At 35.5% G+C, this 19,415-nt stretch overlaps 1 protein-coding gene across 1 annotated transcript in view; it reads right to left on the bottom strand.

The window, feature by feature from the left end:
• Positions 1 to 19,415, bottom strand: part of Cwf19l2 (CWF19 like cell cycle control factor 2) — a 111,884-nt gene that overhangs the window by 80,182 nt on the left and 12,287 nt on the right. The window contains exons 7-9 of the mRNA XM_038324071.1: positions 15,561 to 15,676; positions 12,972 to 13,630; positions 2,817 to 2,907 (exon numbers count right to left, since the gene is read on the bottom strand). Coding sequence (XP_038179999.1) covers positions 2,817 to 2,907; positions 12,972 to 13,630; positions 15,561 to 15,676 — 866 coding nt within the window. The remainder of the gene's footprint in view (positions 1 to 2,816; positions 2,908 to 12,971; positions 13,631 to 15,560; positions 15,677 to 19,415) is intronic.

The following is a 19,415-nucleotide window of genomic DNA, read 5'->3' as shown; positions in this document are numbered from 1 at the left end:
CTTGAGTATTGAGATACTCTGTTTATGATTTTGAGGTGAATAATTTCAAGAAACTACACTTTGAGAGAGGTAAGAAAATGGAAAAAAAAATACTTATCATCAAGAATTACACTTTTGCAGCCAGGTGATGGTGGCACACATCTTAGCACTTGAGAGGCAGAGCCAGGCAGATCTCTGTGAGCTCAAGGCCAGCCTGGTCTACAGAGCAAGCTCCAGGGCTGGCTCCAAAGCATTTACATTTAAACTTAAAACAACTCCATGTATATTTCAGTAAATGAATTCACTATTCTAGAACACAGAAAAATTTCTGTCTTTGCTATTCTGCCATATCAAAGTTAATACAAATTAAAATAAATGGTAAATATATATATATCTATATATATATATATGTGTGTGTGTGTGTGTGTGTGTGTGTGTGTGTGTGTGTGTGTGGTAAATGAATGAGTAAGTCCTACCAAATTATCCCTATTTTTATTTAATTGTAGGCAAATTGGTCTTAACTCATAAACCTTTTTTATGTTCTTCTTAAACATTTTAAATTTATTGTTGAGTTTCATCATAGCATATGTATGGAAATCAGAGCACAACCTGCAGTAGTAATGGGTTGGTGGTACAGATTAAACTCGGGTTATCAGCCTTTATGACAAACTTCTTTACCTACTGAGTCATCCGACCTGTACCAAGTTTTTAAGTTCTTATGTGTTATTTTAAGAAAGTAATAATAAGCAGTAATGGGCTGCAGACACCTCAGTGGTTAAGAACATTTGCTGCTCTTACAAAGGACCAGCCATCAATACCCAGCACATACTTCAGGTGGTTCACAACTACCTATAACTCCATAGCTCCAAAAAGAGCTAACACCTTTTTCTGGTTTCAGAAGGCATCATAGTACACACACACACACACACACACACACACACACACACACACACACACCAATAAAAATGTTTAATGAAAATTAAATCTTTACAAAAAAACCTAACAAGCATTCTGAAGTTAAAATGGAAGTGAAAGAAAGAAATCTTTAACTCCTCCAACTACGTCCCAGATGTTAGATGTTAGAAATGCAAAAGTAGGAAGGTATATAAAAATAAAATGTTTTTCATAAATTCCCGAAATCTAAAAAGGAGAGATAATACATAGTTCTCCAAGAGTACTATCTCTAGAAGTTCTCAAGAAACAGTACTGGCATAACTGCATGTGAACATGTACCAGAATGTAAATAGATCCGTATCTATCTCCATGCACAAAACTTAAATCCAAATGAATCAAAGACCTCAACATGAATATAATCACACTGAACATCACTGAAGAGAAAGTGGGAAGGAGGCTTGAACACATGGACAGAGGAGACCACTTTCTAAATATAACCTCAGTAGCACAGACACTGAGAGCAACAATCAATAACTGGGACCTCCTATACCTGTCAGAATGGCTAAGATCAAAAACACCAATGATAGCACATGCTGGAGAAGATGCGGAGTAAGGGGAATACTCATCAGTGGCAATGCAATCTATCTCAAGATCCAGCAATACCATTCTTGGGCATATACCCAAAGGATGTACACTCATAACACAAGAACATTTCCTTAACTGTGTTCACAGCAGCATTATTCATAATAGCCAGAACCTAAAAATAACCTAGATGTCCCTCAACAGAAGAATGGATAATGATAATGTGGTACATTTACACAATGGAGTACTACTAGTGGAAAAAAAACAATGACATCTTGAAATTTGCATGTAAATGGATAGAAATAGAAAAGACCATCCTGAGTCCAGTAACCCAGAATCAGATAGACAAACATTGTATGTACTCACTCATAAGTGAGTATTAGACTTAATGCATAGAATTACCAGCCTAAAGTCCACAATCCCAGGAAAGCTGGGTAACAAGGACAACCCTAAGAGAGACATACATGGATCCACCTGGGAAGATATCCTGAGATAATTGGGAGGGGGGAAGAGGAGATGGGAAGAAAGGAGAACAACATGAGGGAACTAGATACCAAAAAGGGGGAAGGTCAGTGAGGGGGAGAAAAGAGAGTAATATCTTGACTGAGAAAGGGCACTAGGGAAATTCCTAGGAATCCATACCGATAACCTCAACTAGAACATTTTAAAAAACAGTGGAGAGGACACCTAAACTGGCCTTCCCCTGTAATCAGATAATAGAATCTTCAACCAGCAACTGATGAAAACAGATAAAGAGATCTACAGCAAAGAACTGGGCCAATCTACAGGAGACCAGTCCAAGAGAGGGAGGAGCTAGGGGTCAACACCATGATTATGATACCCCCTGAAACAACATACCTGAGCTAACGGGAGCTCACTGACTCTGGACTGATAGCGAGGGAACCTGCAAAGGTCCAAACTAGGCCCAGTGAATATAGGAGACAGTTGTGAGGCTTGAGTAATCTGTGGGGCCACTGGCAATAGGACCAGGATTTATCCCTAGTGCTTAAACTGGCATCCTGAAGCACATACTTTTTGGAGGGCCTTGGTCTTGCCCAGAAGTGAAGTGTCAAACTTTGTTGAGACTCCCCATGGAAAGCCTTACCCTTTCTGAGGAGTGGAAGGAGAGTTGCACTGGGGGAAGACTGGGGCAGGAGGTGGAGAAGAAGTGAGAATGAGGATACTTATGTAAAATGAGAAAATATTATATTAAAAAATTCTTAATAATAAAAGAAAAAAGAAATTAAGAAGAAGTAATATCTTCAAAGAATGTCACATCTAAATGGCTAAAGCTTCTAAATTTATCTGTGAAGGTTAAACATTTCATTATTCTCCAAGTGAACAGCACACACAGGTCTTACCATATTTCCCATCATCTCTGCCTTGATAATCTTGGCCCCCAACTTGTTCTTCTCATCAACGTTCAAGATACAGGTGGACTCTGCCTCTGGACTGCAGGTGAAACAGGACAGGAGATCATATGCCATAATTCAAAATTATGCATTATCTTAAACTGACTTCAGTAAAGCATTCAGGACCAATAGAAGATCACAATTCTAACACAAAAGAATTACGTTCAGCATTCTAGGGTGAATTGCACTTCAAGATTCTGTTACAAAGTTAAGAATGGCCTATTACAGTTGCAATAATAACTGAAGAGTACTGTTAACTGTTAATATACAAATTAACATCTTCATTTTTTAAAAACTCAGACAGTGTATTAGTGCACACCTGTAATCCCAACACTTAGTAGACCAAAGTTGGAAGCTGCCATGACTTAGAAGCCATCTTGAGCATATTAAGTGAAGCCACTCTGGGCTACACTGAGAGACCATCTCAGAAACAAATAAAATCTACACTGATTTTAAAAAGAAAGCCAACAAAAGCATTAATGTCAGATCAAAATTTTTTATATCTTAAGAAATTTAGTATTCAATATGATGAATTACTAATCATCTTCTAACTATAAACTTGGGATGGTATATTTAGTCACATTCAAGAAATAAAAGCAGCAATTGCGTGTTATTTTGCTAAATTGGTCTATAATAATTATAAGCAAAATAATTTAAAATTATTAAGATTCTTAGGAGTCAAGGTTAGAGAAAAGGAGGGTGAACCCAGCAAGAGTCTGGAGGAGTCCTGAGCAAGGAAAGAATAGTAATAATCACACAAGTCCAAAGTAGTCCCAGGTCAAGGTACAGACTGCCAAGAGAAAGTGATACCATGAAAGAATCACTCAGGGTTGCCCTGGAGTATTCAGGAAAGAAACACCTGTAGTCAGAGAAACAATTCTCCCACATAATTAAAGAAATGTTATAAGGAATTCTGGTAATAGTGTATGGTCCCACTAGTCACACAGCAAAGTTGCATAAGTGGGAAAATACTGGGTAGAAGCCTTAAGAAATAATATGTTCTGTACACTAAAATGCTACTTGGAGTCCAAATTAAAAAAAAATGTTAAGATTAAGAGTAAGAAAGTAGCAAATGCTTTCCCATTAGTTACATTTCAAACCAAAATGCAAAAAATATTTAAAGATGTTATACATTTGAATGAAAATGGTCTTATAAAATTGATCAATTCATATGATGAATATATGACAATAAAAAACAGGAGAAATGTAGTATTCAACAAATAAATACCATTATATCTAATATCCAGGTATTATCAGATATGCAAGTAGAAAAATATAACTCATATTTAGAAGAAAATTCTACCAAGCAAAAGCTGTCCAGAACTGACACAGATACAAGATATAAGTATATTCAATTATTAGGATAAATGTATCCCTTCTGTTCAAAAGAGCTATTGAAGAGCCACTTTAACCAGGCTTGGTGATGCACATCTAATGTCAGGAGGATAAGGCAAGATGTTAGAGTGTTCAAGGCCAGCTTGGTGTCTAAAGACACAACAACAAAAACAAAAAAAGATGCAAATGGAACTTCCAGTCAGGGAAACAACCCAAAAATTAAAAACACCACATTAAGATTTTTAAAAAACCACATTACTAAAGGACCAGTACACTATACAAAATGAAACAAAAAAATTTAAAAACAGCATCAGAAGGCTCCATGGCAATCCTAAATTCGCTGTCATATGGGAAGTCCCCAGAAGGAAAGGGAGATAAAGAGACTCAAATCCCCCAACTTTATTGAAAATGAAGAAGCAGCTCAAGGAAGTTTGAACTGTGAAGAGAGATGGGACAACAGAAAACCAAAGAATATCTGAAGATTTTTTTATGTTATTGAGCACACCACCAACCAAAGCATATGAAATTTGAAAATGACATGAGAAAGGGCAAAATGTTTTAGCATTAATATCATAAACTTGATCTCACATGATAATCACACTCAAAACACCAGATTATTAAAAGTCTATAAAATTACCTTCAAAATACACATACACACACTCACACACACCCCCCCCACACACACACACGTATTTACTAGATATTTAGATATTTATGGAACGAAGTATATTTTATGTACAGACAGATTTCCCAAACGATCACATGATACATATGCAGGTGTAAATAGTCCAAAGTAAAATAAATATAAACCATAAAACGAAAAGGCCCCAAACATTTGAGATAAAGGATATTCAGCCTATATATCAATAACATTATCTAAATATATGTATTAAAATGTAGATACTATCTCTGGACTTTTTAATTAATAAAAATGTTCTGTAAATATAAAGATATAAATGTGCTATATGTAAAAGGAAGTAACATACACTGTGTCAACATTAGTCAAAGGCTGAAGTGTCTATGTAAATATGTGACAAATTATTGTACAACACAAAATATTATATTATTCTGGACAAAGAGGGTCATTTCATAAGAAAAACAGGCAGAGCTATCAAAGTACACAGAAATCCTTATGTCTGTGCATATAAGGGAGCTTCAAAAAACAAACCCTGATGGCTCTTTGTCTTTGGAGAGGGGTGGAGTGGGGGTATGGGTGGAAGGGAGGGGAAGGAAAGGGGAGGAGATGGAAATCTTGAATAAAAAAAATGAGAAAAAATAGAAAAAAAAAACTGTGGGCTACAACTAGTAACCAGGTTAAAAAGTATGCATTGCCAAGTGTTTGAAGGTAAATAGGGGAAACGATGCTTCCATAATTCTGTTATTAGTAACATAAAATGACAATTTTATGAAACAGTTATATTTTCTTTAGTACAAGTACTCTATGATCGAGTGATTCATCTCTTGGGAATGCTATAAAAAAGCATAAGTATATGAGTGCACAGAAAAACTTTGTTGCTGATGATCAAAAACAGGAAGCAATCTAAAAGTCCACCAAGAGGGAATGAAGAATCAGACTGTGGTTTACAAACCAATGGCATCTTACCCATCAATCAAAAGGAATGAACTACTAATACACACAACAAACTGAACTGAATGAAACTAAAAACAACTATGCTCAGTTAAAGAGGCCAGCCTCTACACAAATTACACAATGTATTTCCCACTTATATAAAATGTGTCTGTGGTGGTTGGGGCTGGAGAGATGGCTTGGCAGTTAAGAGCACTGTTTGCTATTCCAGACGTCCTGAGCAACTTATCTAGTGAACATGAGCAGATCCAGATTTATGGAAATGTCAAAGTGAAGCCTATCTTTCTGCACAATGGATATATGCTAATAAAAAGAACATATCATTCATATCCTAGTTTTCTTTATTTTAAGGTTTTATCTTACTTGATTAAAATGAAGCTATTATTTTGTTAACATACGTTCTGAGAAAATAGTAACAAAAAAATAAACAAACTCTGAGAGAGGGAGAAAGAGCTCATGAGCTAATGACCATGTATGGAATTTAAAATGGTATATTTACTTTCTCTGTCATAAAAAAGACAACTTAACAGATACCATTTGAGTTTTGTTGTTAAGGACACTGTATTATCCTTTGCTTTAGAAACCATTTTGTCTTATACTAGATGAACACAAAGAGTAAAATTCTAGAGCTTAAATTAAAAAACAAAAATATTAGAAGAAAAGAAATCATTTAGAAGGGATTTTCCCTTCCCTTCATGTTCTTTTGAGCCCATAAAAAGCAATTAAAACAAACAGTGGGGCACTGCATTCATATGATTAGGAGAATATCATAACTATTTATTTGCCTCTGTGGGTTGTTACTGATTGTACTACTAGTTGTACTCTTTTGTATGAAAAATTTCTCAAATTAAGTAATACCTCATTTTTATTGTATTATAAATGCAATTTACTTGACTTTCAGAAACCCAGTTCTATTTCTACAAATTTTACTTCCCACTCAACATAATTTTCTCAATTCGTATTATTTCCCATTCGATTAAATTCCTGCTTTGAAAATATACTGTTCTTGTCCTTCAGACAGAAGTTAAAGGTAGTAGTTAAATTTTTGCAGGAATATATAATATAAAGTAGAGAACCACAGTTCACACCCTCCTAAAGACAATCTGTCATTTATGATCCCAGCAAATGCACCTAACTCCTAGGTCTGCTTCTCACATACCTCTGCTCCCTCCATGAGAAACTGTTTGCTTTCCTTTGGCTCCATCTGGTCTACTTCTCCTCCCAAGTACTTAATACCTCATTAGATTTTCCTATCCAAAAATGTATGTCCAATTTATCTATTTCAATCTCAAAATTGCCAGATAAAAAAAATAAAGACCTGAAGGAAGAAGAATGGTTAACAGATCTTTACCTGTTAACCCAAGAGAAGTTTACTAAAATCCAGATATGGGACAGTTCTACACAAGCTGTCACTGAAAAAGTAAGGAGCCAAGTTTAAGTTGGACCAGATGAGAAGGAAGAGTAGAAGCCATTCATCAAGGCATCCCCTTCCTCTAAGGAAAGAGAGTAACTACATATTAAATATCAATGTAGAAATAGGTTCATGTTCATTTCTATAAATGAAAGGAACATCTGAAACCAACCAATCAATCCTGATTTTCTACTATTACCTATTCACACACTAGCAGTCATGTCTTTATAATGGAACTTATTTCTTCTTTTCTTGAAAAGGAAGTGTTTTAGGACAAAGAGTTTCCCAATCCAACTGACATGGGTTCAAATCTAGACTGCCATTAGCCAGATTTATATACTGGCAAAGTACCTCAACCTATCCAAGACATTAAAAAAAAGTATAATAACTAAATTCAGTTCCCAGCACCCACATGGTGGCTCACAACTGCCTGTAACTTCAGAACCAGGGGATCTGACACCCTTTTCTGAATTCTGCAGGCTCTTGCATATAAATACATGGTATACAAACATACAATCAGGCCCATATACATAAACTCTTCAAGAACACATACTTATACATAAAATTAAAAAGTATATATTTTAATAAAAAGATAGTCTTTAATATCAAGGCTTATACTGCCAAAATAAACTGCCAGAATGTATAAAATTACAGGAGTTGTAGGAATGCAATAACCAAAGTACCTACCCCAGTGCTTGATAATTATACATGTTCTTGCCATTGACAGCTAATTACTAAATCCCAGAATTTTCCAAACAGTCCTACATTCCTTCTGCTTGAAGTCTAATGATGAAATCGCTTCAAAAAAGGTTAAAAGAAATATCTAGAGCAATGAATAGACAAGTTAACAAATTCTTCCAAGGAACCAATGAAATAACTTCATCAGTGAATCTCAAATGCTCTATCAAATGGCACCTTTCTTCTATATCCACTTCTCTCGGACAGGACTTCTTTTCTCTCAACATCGCTTCCTGACCAGTACATTTACCTTTATAATCTATTCCATTTTCCAATCCAACCTTCATCCTTACAGAAGCTTTTAAAATGTAAAATCAGTCCTTCAAGAACCCTTGAGATACTTCCTTCTTCTATTTATAAAACACAGTCTAACTGAAGCATGACTTTTGAAGCTACTTGCTTCAGTGGTTTTAAGACCCCTTCTCACAGTCCATTCACTTAACCATATTCAGCTAATTAATGAAAAACTACTATATGATAAGTACTCTTAAGGTTCAGATATTCACAGACTAGAAAGAGAAACAGAGTTCTCTTGAGAGCTACTGCAGCATTCTCTGGAAATGCTCTGTTTAAACACTAAGCTATGCCCTGCTGTCACCAACCTTCAGTTATGCCCTCAGCAGTGGTTGCCTTTTCTCACTACCTAATAGGCTTATTCTTCCAAAGGACTTTACAACTTCCCTGTACCCTGCCACCATAATATTGTCCATCAAAATCACATCACCCCTTCTTTCATATAACAACTGCAACTGTAAGTACCTATACTTATATTTTTAAGTGTTATAGTACTTAAATATCATATTGGTGTAGGTACCTACTTGACTGCCTTTCCAATGTAAATTCTCAAAAATAGACACTACGACATAATTATTTTATACCACCTTATCTAGGAAATAAAAGCATCCAGTGAATATAGGATGAATGGCAAAATGCATAAAAGTTACCTAACAAACATCAAGAGACACTCCCAAGCAAATATAACCTTCCCTATTGTTAATCCATTCCATACCACACAAATCCAGATATGATTTTCCAAATTTGGGTGACTGAAATAATTAGTGTATTCACAACCTTTCAGAAGCCAAAGTTCACCTATGTATGGTAATAAAATGTGCATATGTCCTAATCAGTTTTTGAAATATTTTTGTTTCAGTGGCTCACAAAAATTGAAGGGATAAAACAAGTTAGACTAGTAACAGAGTCCTAACAAATTGAGAAGATATCTCAATGTTATCATGTGTATGACTACTAAATTTTTGTATCATTTTTAATATTGTTGAAGTTTCCAAACTCTTTGTAGGCCCTTAAACAGGCTGAAAGAGATACCACATTCTAGGAAATCACATATTAAAAAACAGTGAACTTAACCATGAACACAATTCCTCCATTTTCTCCTGTGCTATCCACAATCTCTAGTCATTCCTATTTATTTTTTAAAATTGGATTTCCCAGAAATTTTAGTTTGTCAGAGTCTTAAAAGAGATAATAAAATTTTATTTCACCTTATTTTGAAATAGGATGTCTCAATGATTTGAACTCACCAATGAGGCAAGATTAGGTAACTAATGAACTCTGGGGATCCTCCCATACCCACCTTCTCAGATCTGGGACTGCAGACACAAACAAAAACTCTCGTGAGCCCAATGGCAATATATTGAGGGATATTTGATTACAATGAATACCCCAAATTTGCATTTGCACTAATAAAATTAACCTTAGATCAGGAGCCTGCACAGCAACTAGTTGACAGAAAATAATCATGGAGTACCAGAGGGCATCCAGGAGGGATAAGAGAGACACAGGAAGCAGTAGAGTGGGGGTTGGAATGGCACAGCTTGTGGTTTGGGGAAGCAGAAGCATGGATCTTCCGTGGACACTAGCAAGGAGAGAGGATTAGCTAACTGCTGCTACACAGCCTTTCTGAGCTCACAGGTTTTCACTCCAGCCATTGAATCTTTAGTATCATTCATAATTAGAATTGATAGAAATTTAGTTAAAGTGCCAGCGAGAGCAAAATTCTTGCCAGGCTGTGGCCTGAATGATTAGGCTGCTGCTAGACCAGCAAAGCTGGTAACTTCAGAGTTGCAATTGCTGGCTGAATTATCAGTAGAATAAGACACAGTCACTGTGCCAATATTAAAACAATAGCAACACTTTTACTTCTATCTCTGGTATATAATTTCTGTCTCTGACATCATAAATGGGATCATACTTTAGACTACTGAAACCAATCCTGGGTGAAGTCACAGATGGCCTCTGTTAATGCTTATACAGAATGCAGAATTACTTTATGGGGCTGAAAAACTTCCCTTTCCCTCATGTCTCAGACCAAAGCAGAGAGATTCAGAGAAGGTACTAAAGAAACACTAAAGCCAACATGAAACCAACAGTTTTCAACATAATTACAGAATAAACCTTCCCCAACTTCTCTAGCCATCTGCAACACTGAGCAGACACTTAGAAAAAAACATAACCATATCTGCCACCATACTATATGTAAGAAAGAAGTATGGTAGTGTCTCATTTTCCTGCATTTTCCTGGATTACAGAGATTTTTCTGTGGTCTCCTTCATAATTAGTTTCTATAAAAATCAACCAGTTTCTCATTAAAATGTGTATTTTGAAAACACGCATGAATGTACCTGCACACACACACACACACACACACACACACACACACACGAGCACCAAACCTCTACTGAAGAAATAATCAGAGTTCAGTAATGTGGGATGTCCTTCTGTACGTGTGTTGCTTTTATTGGTTGATGAATAAGATGTTTTGGTCAATGGTTTAACAGAGTAAAGCAAGGTGGGAAATCCGAACAGAGAGAGAGAGAAGGCAGAGTAGAAGACATACCATGTAGCCGCCCAAAGGAGAAAGATGCCAGAATATTACCGGTAAGAAAAAGCTTTGTGGTAATACATAGATTAATAAAAATGGATTAATTTAAGATTTAAGAGCTAGCTAAGATACTTCTGAGCCACTGGCCAAACAGGATTGTAATTAAGATAGTTTCTGAGTGATTATTTAGGTCTGGGAGGCCAGGAAACAAAAGTGTAATCTCTGTTTACAGTTCAGCTCACTGACATTGTAGAAAACTTGAGTATATTTCAACATTCCTTTTTCTGATGGCTGTGGTCACTGATCTCTGAAATTATGCTTTTCTCACTACACTCTCACATTTTCACTCCTATTTAAGAACCTTACTCAGAAACTAAGAGTCTGACAGCTTTTTCTTGCCCTTCTGAGCTATAATGCCAAACTGGCAAGATCACAACCAAAGGTACAAATAGTATATTAAATGTGTTAGTTTCTGGTTATATATAAACTCTAAATTAAGGACAAAAATGTTCTTCTCATTTTAAGTACCACTCTGGGTATCAGGCATCTAAAAGTGCTTGTTAATATATTTTTTCCAACAAAATAAAAATATACACAAACACATTTTTGTCTCTAAGAATAATGAGCTTAAAGCTTTAATACATGTGGCCAAGTATTAGATGATGTTTTCCTATAAAATAATCACAGGCTCAAAAAGTATGAAGGAGAAATACTAAAGATGATCCTATGAAAGAAAATGAACGAATGGTTAGAAAAGGAAACCAACTAATGATGCTAATAAAGAAAAAGAAACCAACTACACAAAAGTACCACTACTACACTTACTTAAAGAAACAAATACCATGGGAAAGTTGTTTTTCAAAAATGTATGTATCTAGTAAAAATTTAATGGGCTATAGAGCTGCCACATAAAATGTATAAATCTAGTTATATTCAAATTCCAGGTTAGCAACAGGGTTTTCTGTTTGTTATTTAAATCATAAATATGTCCAACTGCTTAAAATAATTTTTTTATTTACTAAGTCAAGCAACAATAGTTATATGATGAGGATTACAACCTCAATTCCCTCACTTTTCACAGTTGAAAATTGCAAGACTCAGACTATGATCTCTCCTGGTTCTAAAATTAGGTTAGTAACCTTTCTACAGTTCTGAAGTTCACTGGTTTTAAAAATTCCTAGAATCCTAGCATTTGTTTAACAATCAAACATATCTCACAACAATGTCCAATGTCACAACACTAATAGGTTTCAGCATTCCTTCACTGACACTTTCTGGCATTCTTGCTTTCTTACCACTACTTGATGACTGAGAAATATTTTTCTTCCAACTATATAGGGATGATTCCTAAATTCTTCTTTTTCTCTCCAGCTAATAATGGAATTCATAAAAAGCTACAATTTCTTCTAATATCAAATTAACTAATCTGAAAAAAATAATATCAGACCACAGGGCCTGCATTACATTCCTGTATTATAAGTACCAGAAATCTACAATGTCAGAAGACATAACAGAAATGAAGCAATTCAACAACTAGATAGAATAATAACAATGTTTATATGGAAGCTATGCACACATGGCTCATCTACATTCAAAGAAACAAGACCAGCACATTGTGCCAAATGCTAAGCCAGTATTAATGATATCAATACTTAATGACATCATCCATTGGAATTTGGGGACTTGAAACAAAAAGGCACCCAAAATAAAGCCCATGTAGTTTGACTTCTTCTAATCCCTCCAATGGTTATTCAATCAATATTTTTCCTTTCAGTGGCACATGGCAAGAGTGTGGTGCTGCCTTCTGGGTAGTTTGAAATAGAGTCTCTCGTTTTTGTTACTGTACACATTAATTTTCTCTAATTCCTGCCATGGTTATCCAGTCATTATAACAAAACTTTTGCTTCAGTTTCCAAAGGCTATCTGGCTCATGAGCTTCAGCAGCTTCTCCTATTTCCACCTCCCATCTTTCTGCTGGAGCACTGAGTTTATAGATACATACTGCTATGCCCGCTATCTCAGTTATCTCCCTAGAGCTTTAATCCATTTTAAGGATTTAAGTGGAAGTTAGTCCTTATCTTTAGAATACATTTTTTAACCTCTAAAAGAGTCACCCCTATGACAAATTCAAGTTTTGTATAATCCCACTCTAGAACCTAACTGAAAAAAATACAAATATTTATAAAATACCCAGAAAATGCTGCCTTTAAGTTCTGCAGATGTCCTCTTCTTGGCGGGTCACCCCTCAAGCTCTCAGCCTGTAACTGTTCTCTCCTGCCTCCTGGAGAGTGCTGATCAGCACTGTGGCTCCAGGTTTCCAATGGCTTTCGATCTGAATGCTTTCGGTCTCCTCCTTGCCTACCACACAGGCTCCAGGAAGTCAAATTTTCTTCACTGTTCTTTGTGGATTTTTGAAAATCACAATGCAAAGAAGTCTGAGCCACTAATGTAGAAGATGAAGTAGTTGGTTCAAAATTTCTCCTCTTGTTGTGAAGTGACAGTTCATCCTCATCAGAGGGTCTTAAGAATTTAGGTCTCAAATTTCCAGAAGATTTTTTCCTTTGTCTTAGGGCAGATTCTTTTATACAAGTTTCTATAGATCCAGATCTGTTCCTTGTGTCAGGGCCACTAAACTCACAGTCACCAATGCTCCTCTTTGCAACCTCTGTAGCAAAATCTCTGTCCTTTGAGTCCTTCTTACATTTCATTAAGTCTGAAATGCTACTTGCTTGACTACACTGCGTACAATCTGAATGTGCAGGCTTCCTCCACCGTTCCCGTCCATAATCTTCTCTTTTGCATGCAATTTTTTCAGCTTTTTTTAATTTTGACTGAAATATTTCCATTGACTATAAAAGAGAATAATAACATATCTACAATTAAGAGAGGTTCAGTGTCTTGTCTCCCACATACCACTGTGTTATGATGCATTGTTAAATGGTATAATAAAAATAACCCACCAAAGTAGACACAACCATAAAAATCAACACACACCAATAATACTTTAGAAAGTATAAGTAGATAAAGAAAAACAATCAAATCAAATTAAAAGATTTCAAAAGGGGATGCACTGAGAACAAATGTTCTACACAATAGAGTATCATACAGACACTACAGATACAACTTATAAAAATTCCTAAAATGATGGGGGAAAGTTTAGGTACACTGAATGAAATAAATTCTCAAAAATCAGACTGACTGCCAGGCTGGGCCCAAGGACCCGGGCTGGCCTTCTTATTTGCTGGGAAAACCCCACCTAAGCACATCTGCTTCTGGCATCAGGGAGGCTGGTCTGTTTCCCCCACAAGCTGGGGCTCAGGATACCCTAGAAGGGCTCTGGTGATAACCCAGTGAGGATGGTGTACCAAAAACCAAAGGGCTTGAACCAGACCAAGGACTTATTGCAATCAGCAGTTGCCAGTCAAGCTGATGGGACAAAGGTGTAGTCTGCATGACACACGATAGCCTCCAATGCCACCAGGATAGATGAAAAGGTGATAGAGAGTCAGAAAAGAAGGATAAACAGAAAATTTTCTGTCCCTAGTGTTGTTTTTGTTCTGTTTTGGTTTATTGGGGAGGGTTTTTTGTTCTTGCTTTTTTTTTTACTTGCTTGCTTACTCTGTTTAGTTTTTTTTCCTTGTGCGGATGCAAAAGGGTGAGAGGGGATATGGAGGGAGGTGAACAGAATTGGGGTACTTGATGTGAAACCCCCAAATATTGAATAAATAAATGTTTAAAAAGAGAGAACAGAATAATATAAAAAGGATAAGCCATATAAAGATGGAAAATACACAGGGAGTCTGGATCCTGGGGGAAAAGAATCAAATTGACCAGGAAATTTTATATAGTTTGGGAATCAATAGCAAGCAGATGCATGTTTTAAGAGGGGGGGAAACGACATGTAGACATTTGATTCTAGAGACCCTTATAACTGTGTTTTTAGTCTTCCAAAGAAAAGGATGATGGAAGAAAAGCATGGAAAAAAACAGAGGATTACACATAACTGATTTTCTTGAACAAAATGGCCTTTTTAGATGGGGGATAGACAGAGAAAGACTATTAAACCTAATTCTACTCAAAATAAAAATCTTTGCAAAATCTTGACAGGGAAATGATTATGCAAGTGGGAATTGATTCACAGACAAGGTATGCAATTAAAACATTACCTGAAAAGACATCATGATGGCTTAAAAAATATATGCTAAAGTATAGTCACATTGCAAAATGCTACAAAATATGAAATTCTGGAGTCAACAAAACATCAACAATGCTTATCTCTAAAGGTGTACTACAGAGAATCCCCTGCATTATCTAAATTTTCTTCCAATGAGAAAAATTCTACTTTTATATTAAACATACACACATTTCATGTTTTAAACATTTGGGCTTTACATTCATTGTGTTAATCTTAAAAAGATTTAGGCTAAGTTTGCAAGATGGCTCAGAGGCTAAAGGCAATTGCTAACAAGCATCATGACTTAAATTCAATACTTGGGACCCACATATATAAGATAACAACATAATAGAAGGATAGAAATGACTCCTTTAACTTCCACATGGGCCCTGTGGCATGTGTACATTCCTGAGTACATGTACAGAAGTAAGTGTAAAACATTTTTAAGCAATATCCTTGCATAAAAAGCAGAAAATTACTTAAAAGAATGAAGATAAATCTAATATTATTTGATTCAAATTGCTTCATTATTCAAAACAAAGATATTGTTTTCAAATAACTATGAAACAATATATTATATATCTTCTTCAAGCACAAATACTTACCCCATATTTTTCAGCTACAACATCCACAAAATTTCTGTTTTCTCTTTGAGCTTGCTCTTTCATTCTTTGATAAGACTTTCTTAGCCAGCTTAATCCACCATCCTCTACTCCTGAAGCTAAATTCCAATAATAAACATCAGTCATATTTCTAAGGTGGTTATTAAAAAAATACGGTTTCTATCACTTTTAAAGTATAAAATTAAATACTTTCCTTGATTAATTTAAAGTTATAATCACAATTAATATTCACCATACATTTAAATACCTACCTATACAAGCTACAAAGGTTCGTCGTGATGAAAAAAGGAAGGAGAAACAAACTACCTGTAAGTAAACACCAATTTAAGAGAACATAAAATTATATATATTAAGATCAGTTGTTTGTTTAATGAGACAGGGTCTTACTATGCAGCCCTAAATGGCCTGGTGGACCAGGTTGGCCTTGAACTCAGAGATATCTGTGCCTCTGTCTCCTAAATCCTGAAATTAAAAGCATGAGTCATCATGCTTAGCCTAAGCATTATTCTATGGAATTTTCTCTGACCTTCCAGTTAGACTTATTGCAACATATATAAGGGATTGCCCCTCCCAGAAATAAGAAAGCAACACAATAAATAAAGTTATAGAAGACAATGTCATTAAGTTAAAACTTAGTTGTGATTAGCAGCTATGAACATTTGAATGCCTTCAATGAACTGTGTGTGTGTGTATGTTTTGTCCTATTTTCAATTGATACAAAGAAATTTAATTGATTACTTAAATTAAAACTCTGTTCCTGATATTCCCTGTTCCAATAAGGACAGTTATAGATCCCACTAGCTCTAGAGCCAAGAAATACACAAAAGCTCTTGGAGACCAGCACAAGAATCTTCATATCAGAACAGCCTACCAATAGCCTAACATGAAAATAGTCAAGGTCAGAGCAGGACACGGGGATCATGATCTATTCTTAAATGGACTACTATACAGCCTCGAGAATGAATGAACTAGTTATTCTTAACAATATGGAGGAACTTTAAATGTGGACAAAAGAATTAAAAAGATGAAGAGCACAAATCATCTTTGGTGGTAGAAAATAGGACAGTGGCTACCCCTCCAGCGACAGTTACTAGAAGGGGATGAAAATGTTTCTGCAGTGTTAAGACTGCTGCTTCTTCATAGCACTCTATGACACTTCATTCTGTCTCACTTATGGTTTGGGTACTTTTCTATGTATGTCAGACTTTGAAAAGAGGCTTAGGAAGGAATAGAGGTTAGCAGCATGATGCGTTGTCTTTATCAGATGATCCAAGAGTTCAGTTCCCACACTTTCAGAAGTTGGCTCACAATTGTCTATAACTCTAGCTCCAGATTTGGCATAACTGGTCAGCACTGACACCTTCATTTATAACACTCCAACTTCACATGTATGCATAAATAAAAGTAACAAAAATATTTTTTAAATTTAAAGACAGAACTAAAAGCAAAACAGATTTTTAAATTATATTCATAGTAACTGTATCATTTTACTCAAATCTCAACATTTTCTAAGCAATCTCTTCTAATACAAAGAGGTCTTTCTTTACAGATCTAAAACACTTTGTGATTCAAGCCCAGATCTCTAATGATGGCACTTTTCATTCAAAATGTTATTTAATTTGGGCTTTTTTACTTATATAGCATATATTATATACTGTAAGCACTCAAGGAACTTAACCCAAATATGTGGTCAGCATAGTTATAAGTGACAACCCACAGCAATTTATGTCTTTATTAATATTCCGGCTACATAATTAGATCACTAATCAAAAAACATGAAAATCTCTCCTCAACTGTCACTATGATATTAGAAGTCCAGAGAGAAATTCAGGAAAACAAAATTAAGACTGCTTTCCCTATGCTGCTCTGTGTGAAACCTAATTGGAATAAAAATCAGTTAGGAAACGTGATTGACAAAATAAACTTAACAGTCTTATTAATGTTATCACCAGGATTGATACTAATATACTGCTGAGAAATTACCCAATTGAATATGTTAAAGGAAACAGAACTTGCAGCAGCATCCTCAGATTCAATCAAGAAGTCCTTAGTAAATATTTAACATTCAGGAAAACTGTTTAACACATCATATTCAAAAACCATGAGCATAGTTCTACCCGTCTGTGCTGAAAAAAAGTTATATCAGTAATCACAGTAAATTCAGTGGTATGACACACTTAATATATAGCTGTATCCCACACCTAACTTTTTGAGTAACGTAAAATTAAGTTTTAATTTCATGGTTTTAACAAGTTATGCTATGCTATAATAAACAAAATACAACCAAACACTAGAAATCTCTCCCATTTCTCTCTAAAGAAAATACAGAAGGGGGCTGGAGAGATGGATCAGTGGTTAAGAGCACTGCCTGCTCTTCCAAAGGTCCTGAGTTCAATTCCCGGCAACCATATGGTGGCTCACAACCATCTGTAATGAGGTCTGGTGCCCTCTTCTGGCCTGCAGGCATACACACAGACAGAATATTGTATAGAGAATAGATAAATAAATATTTAAAAAAAAAAAAAAAGCCTGGGGGGAAAAAAAGACAATACAGAGGGAAAAAACAATAAACTAAGCCACCAGGAAACCTAGACTTCAGTCTTGCTGCTACTACTAAATACAAAATATTTATAACATCAAAAACCAAACTATTCGTCTTTGAATTTTCGTATCTTCATGCTAAATAAAGTATCCACCTTTAAAGGTCCTTTCAACTTAAAGATTCTGACAGAAAAGTCTAAAAAAAGAAGAGGAGGAAGAATCAACCAGAACTCACTGAAAAAGCCCATAAATCAGTGTCCACTAAGCACATGAAAAAAATCAGTCTTCTCAAAAATCTGCAGTAATGAATGCTTCAATGTGAATCTGAGGCCTGGTCCCTTAGTACTTACATGACTACAGACAAATCACCTGACCACTCTAAGTCTCAGACTGAGCTAACTCATTGTTCCCTACCTATTAACTTTCTAGAAAGCTATATTTCAAAAAGAGCTTTGTATGACTACCATTACTATTATTTATAGAGACATTTCTGTCCATGCAAAAACACAAAATAAAACGTGCTGCTGTCGAATAATCCTTTTGTTCACTGTGAATGAAGATTTGCCACTTGGATTGATTTAATGAAAAGCTGATTGGCCAGTAGCCAGGCCATATATATAGTTGGAACAACAAAATTAACGACAAAGGAAAGGAGGGCAGAGTCAGAGAAACTGCCAGCCAGATGCAAGGGAACAGGAGATGAACATGCCATATTAAGAAGGTACTGCCTTGGGCTGGAGAGATGGCTCAGCGGTTAAGAGCACTGCCTGCTCTTCCAACGGTACTGAGTTCAATTCCCAGCAACCACATGGTTGCTCACAACCATTTGTTCTGTAATGAGGTCTGGTGCCCTCTTCTGGCCTTCAGGCATACACACAGACAAAATATTGTATACATAATCAATCAATCAATAAATAATTTAAAAAAAAGAAGGTACTGCCTTGTGGCAGAGTATAAATAAGGAATATGGGTTAATTTGAAATATAAGAGCCAGTTAGTAATAAGCCTGAGCTATTGGCTAAGCAATTATAATTAATACTAAGACTCTGAGTGGTTATTTGAGAACAGGAGGTCAGGACAGAAAAACCCCATGTACAACACACAGGTACTATACCTTAGTAAAATTACTAATTAAGAATTCTAAAGATGTCTTTGAGTGGATTCAGTGGCTTTATGCCACCACAAAGAATCTTTAAGAAGCAGCCAAATAAAAATGAGTTATAAATAAAACAAAGTATCTTACTGATAAATAACTAAGACAAAAAAATCATTATTTATAATATTATTTTATTCTGG

This window comes from Arvicola amphibius, chromosome 3 (assembly GCF_903992535.2).
Source record: "Arvicola amphibius chromosome 3, mArvAmp1.2, whole genome shotgun sequence".
Taxonomy (NCBI): Eukaryota; Metazoa; Chordata; class Mammalia; order Rodentia; family Cricetidae; genus Arvicola; species Arvicola amphibius.
The sequence above is the reverse complement of the archived record's forward strand: the minus strand, read 5'-3'. Positions and strand labels throughout refer to the sequence as shown.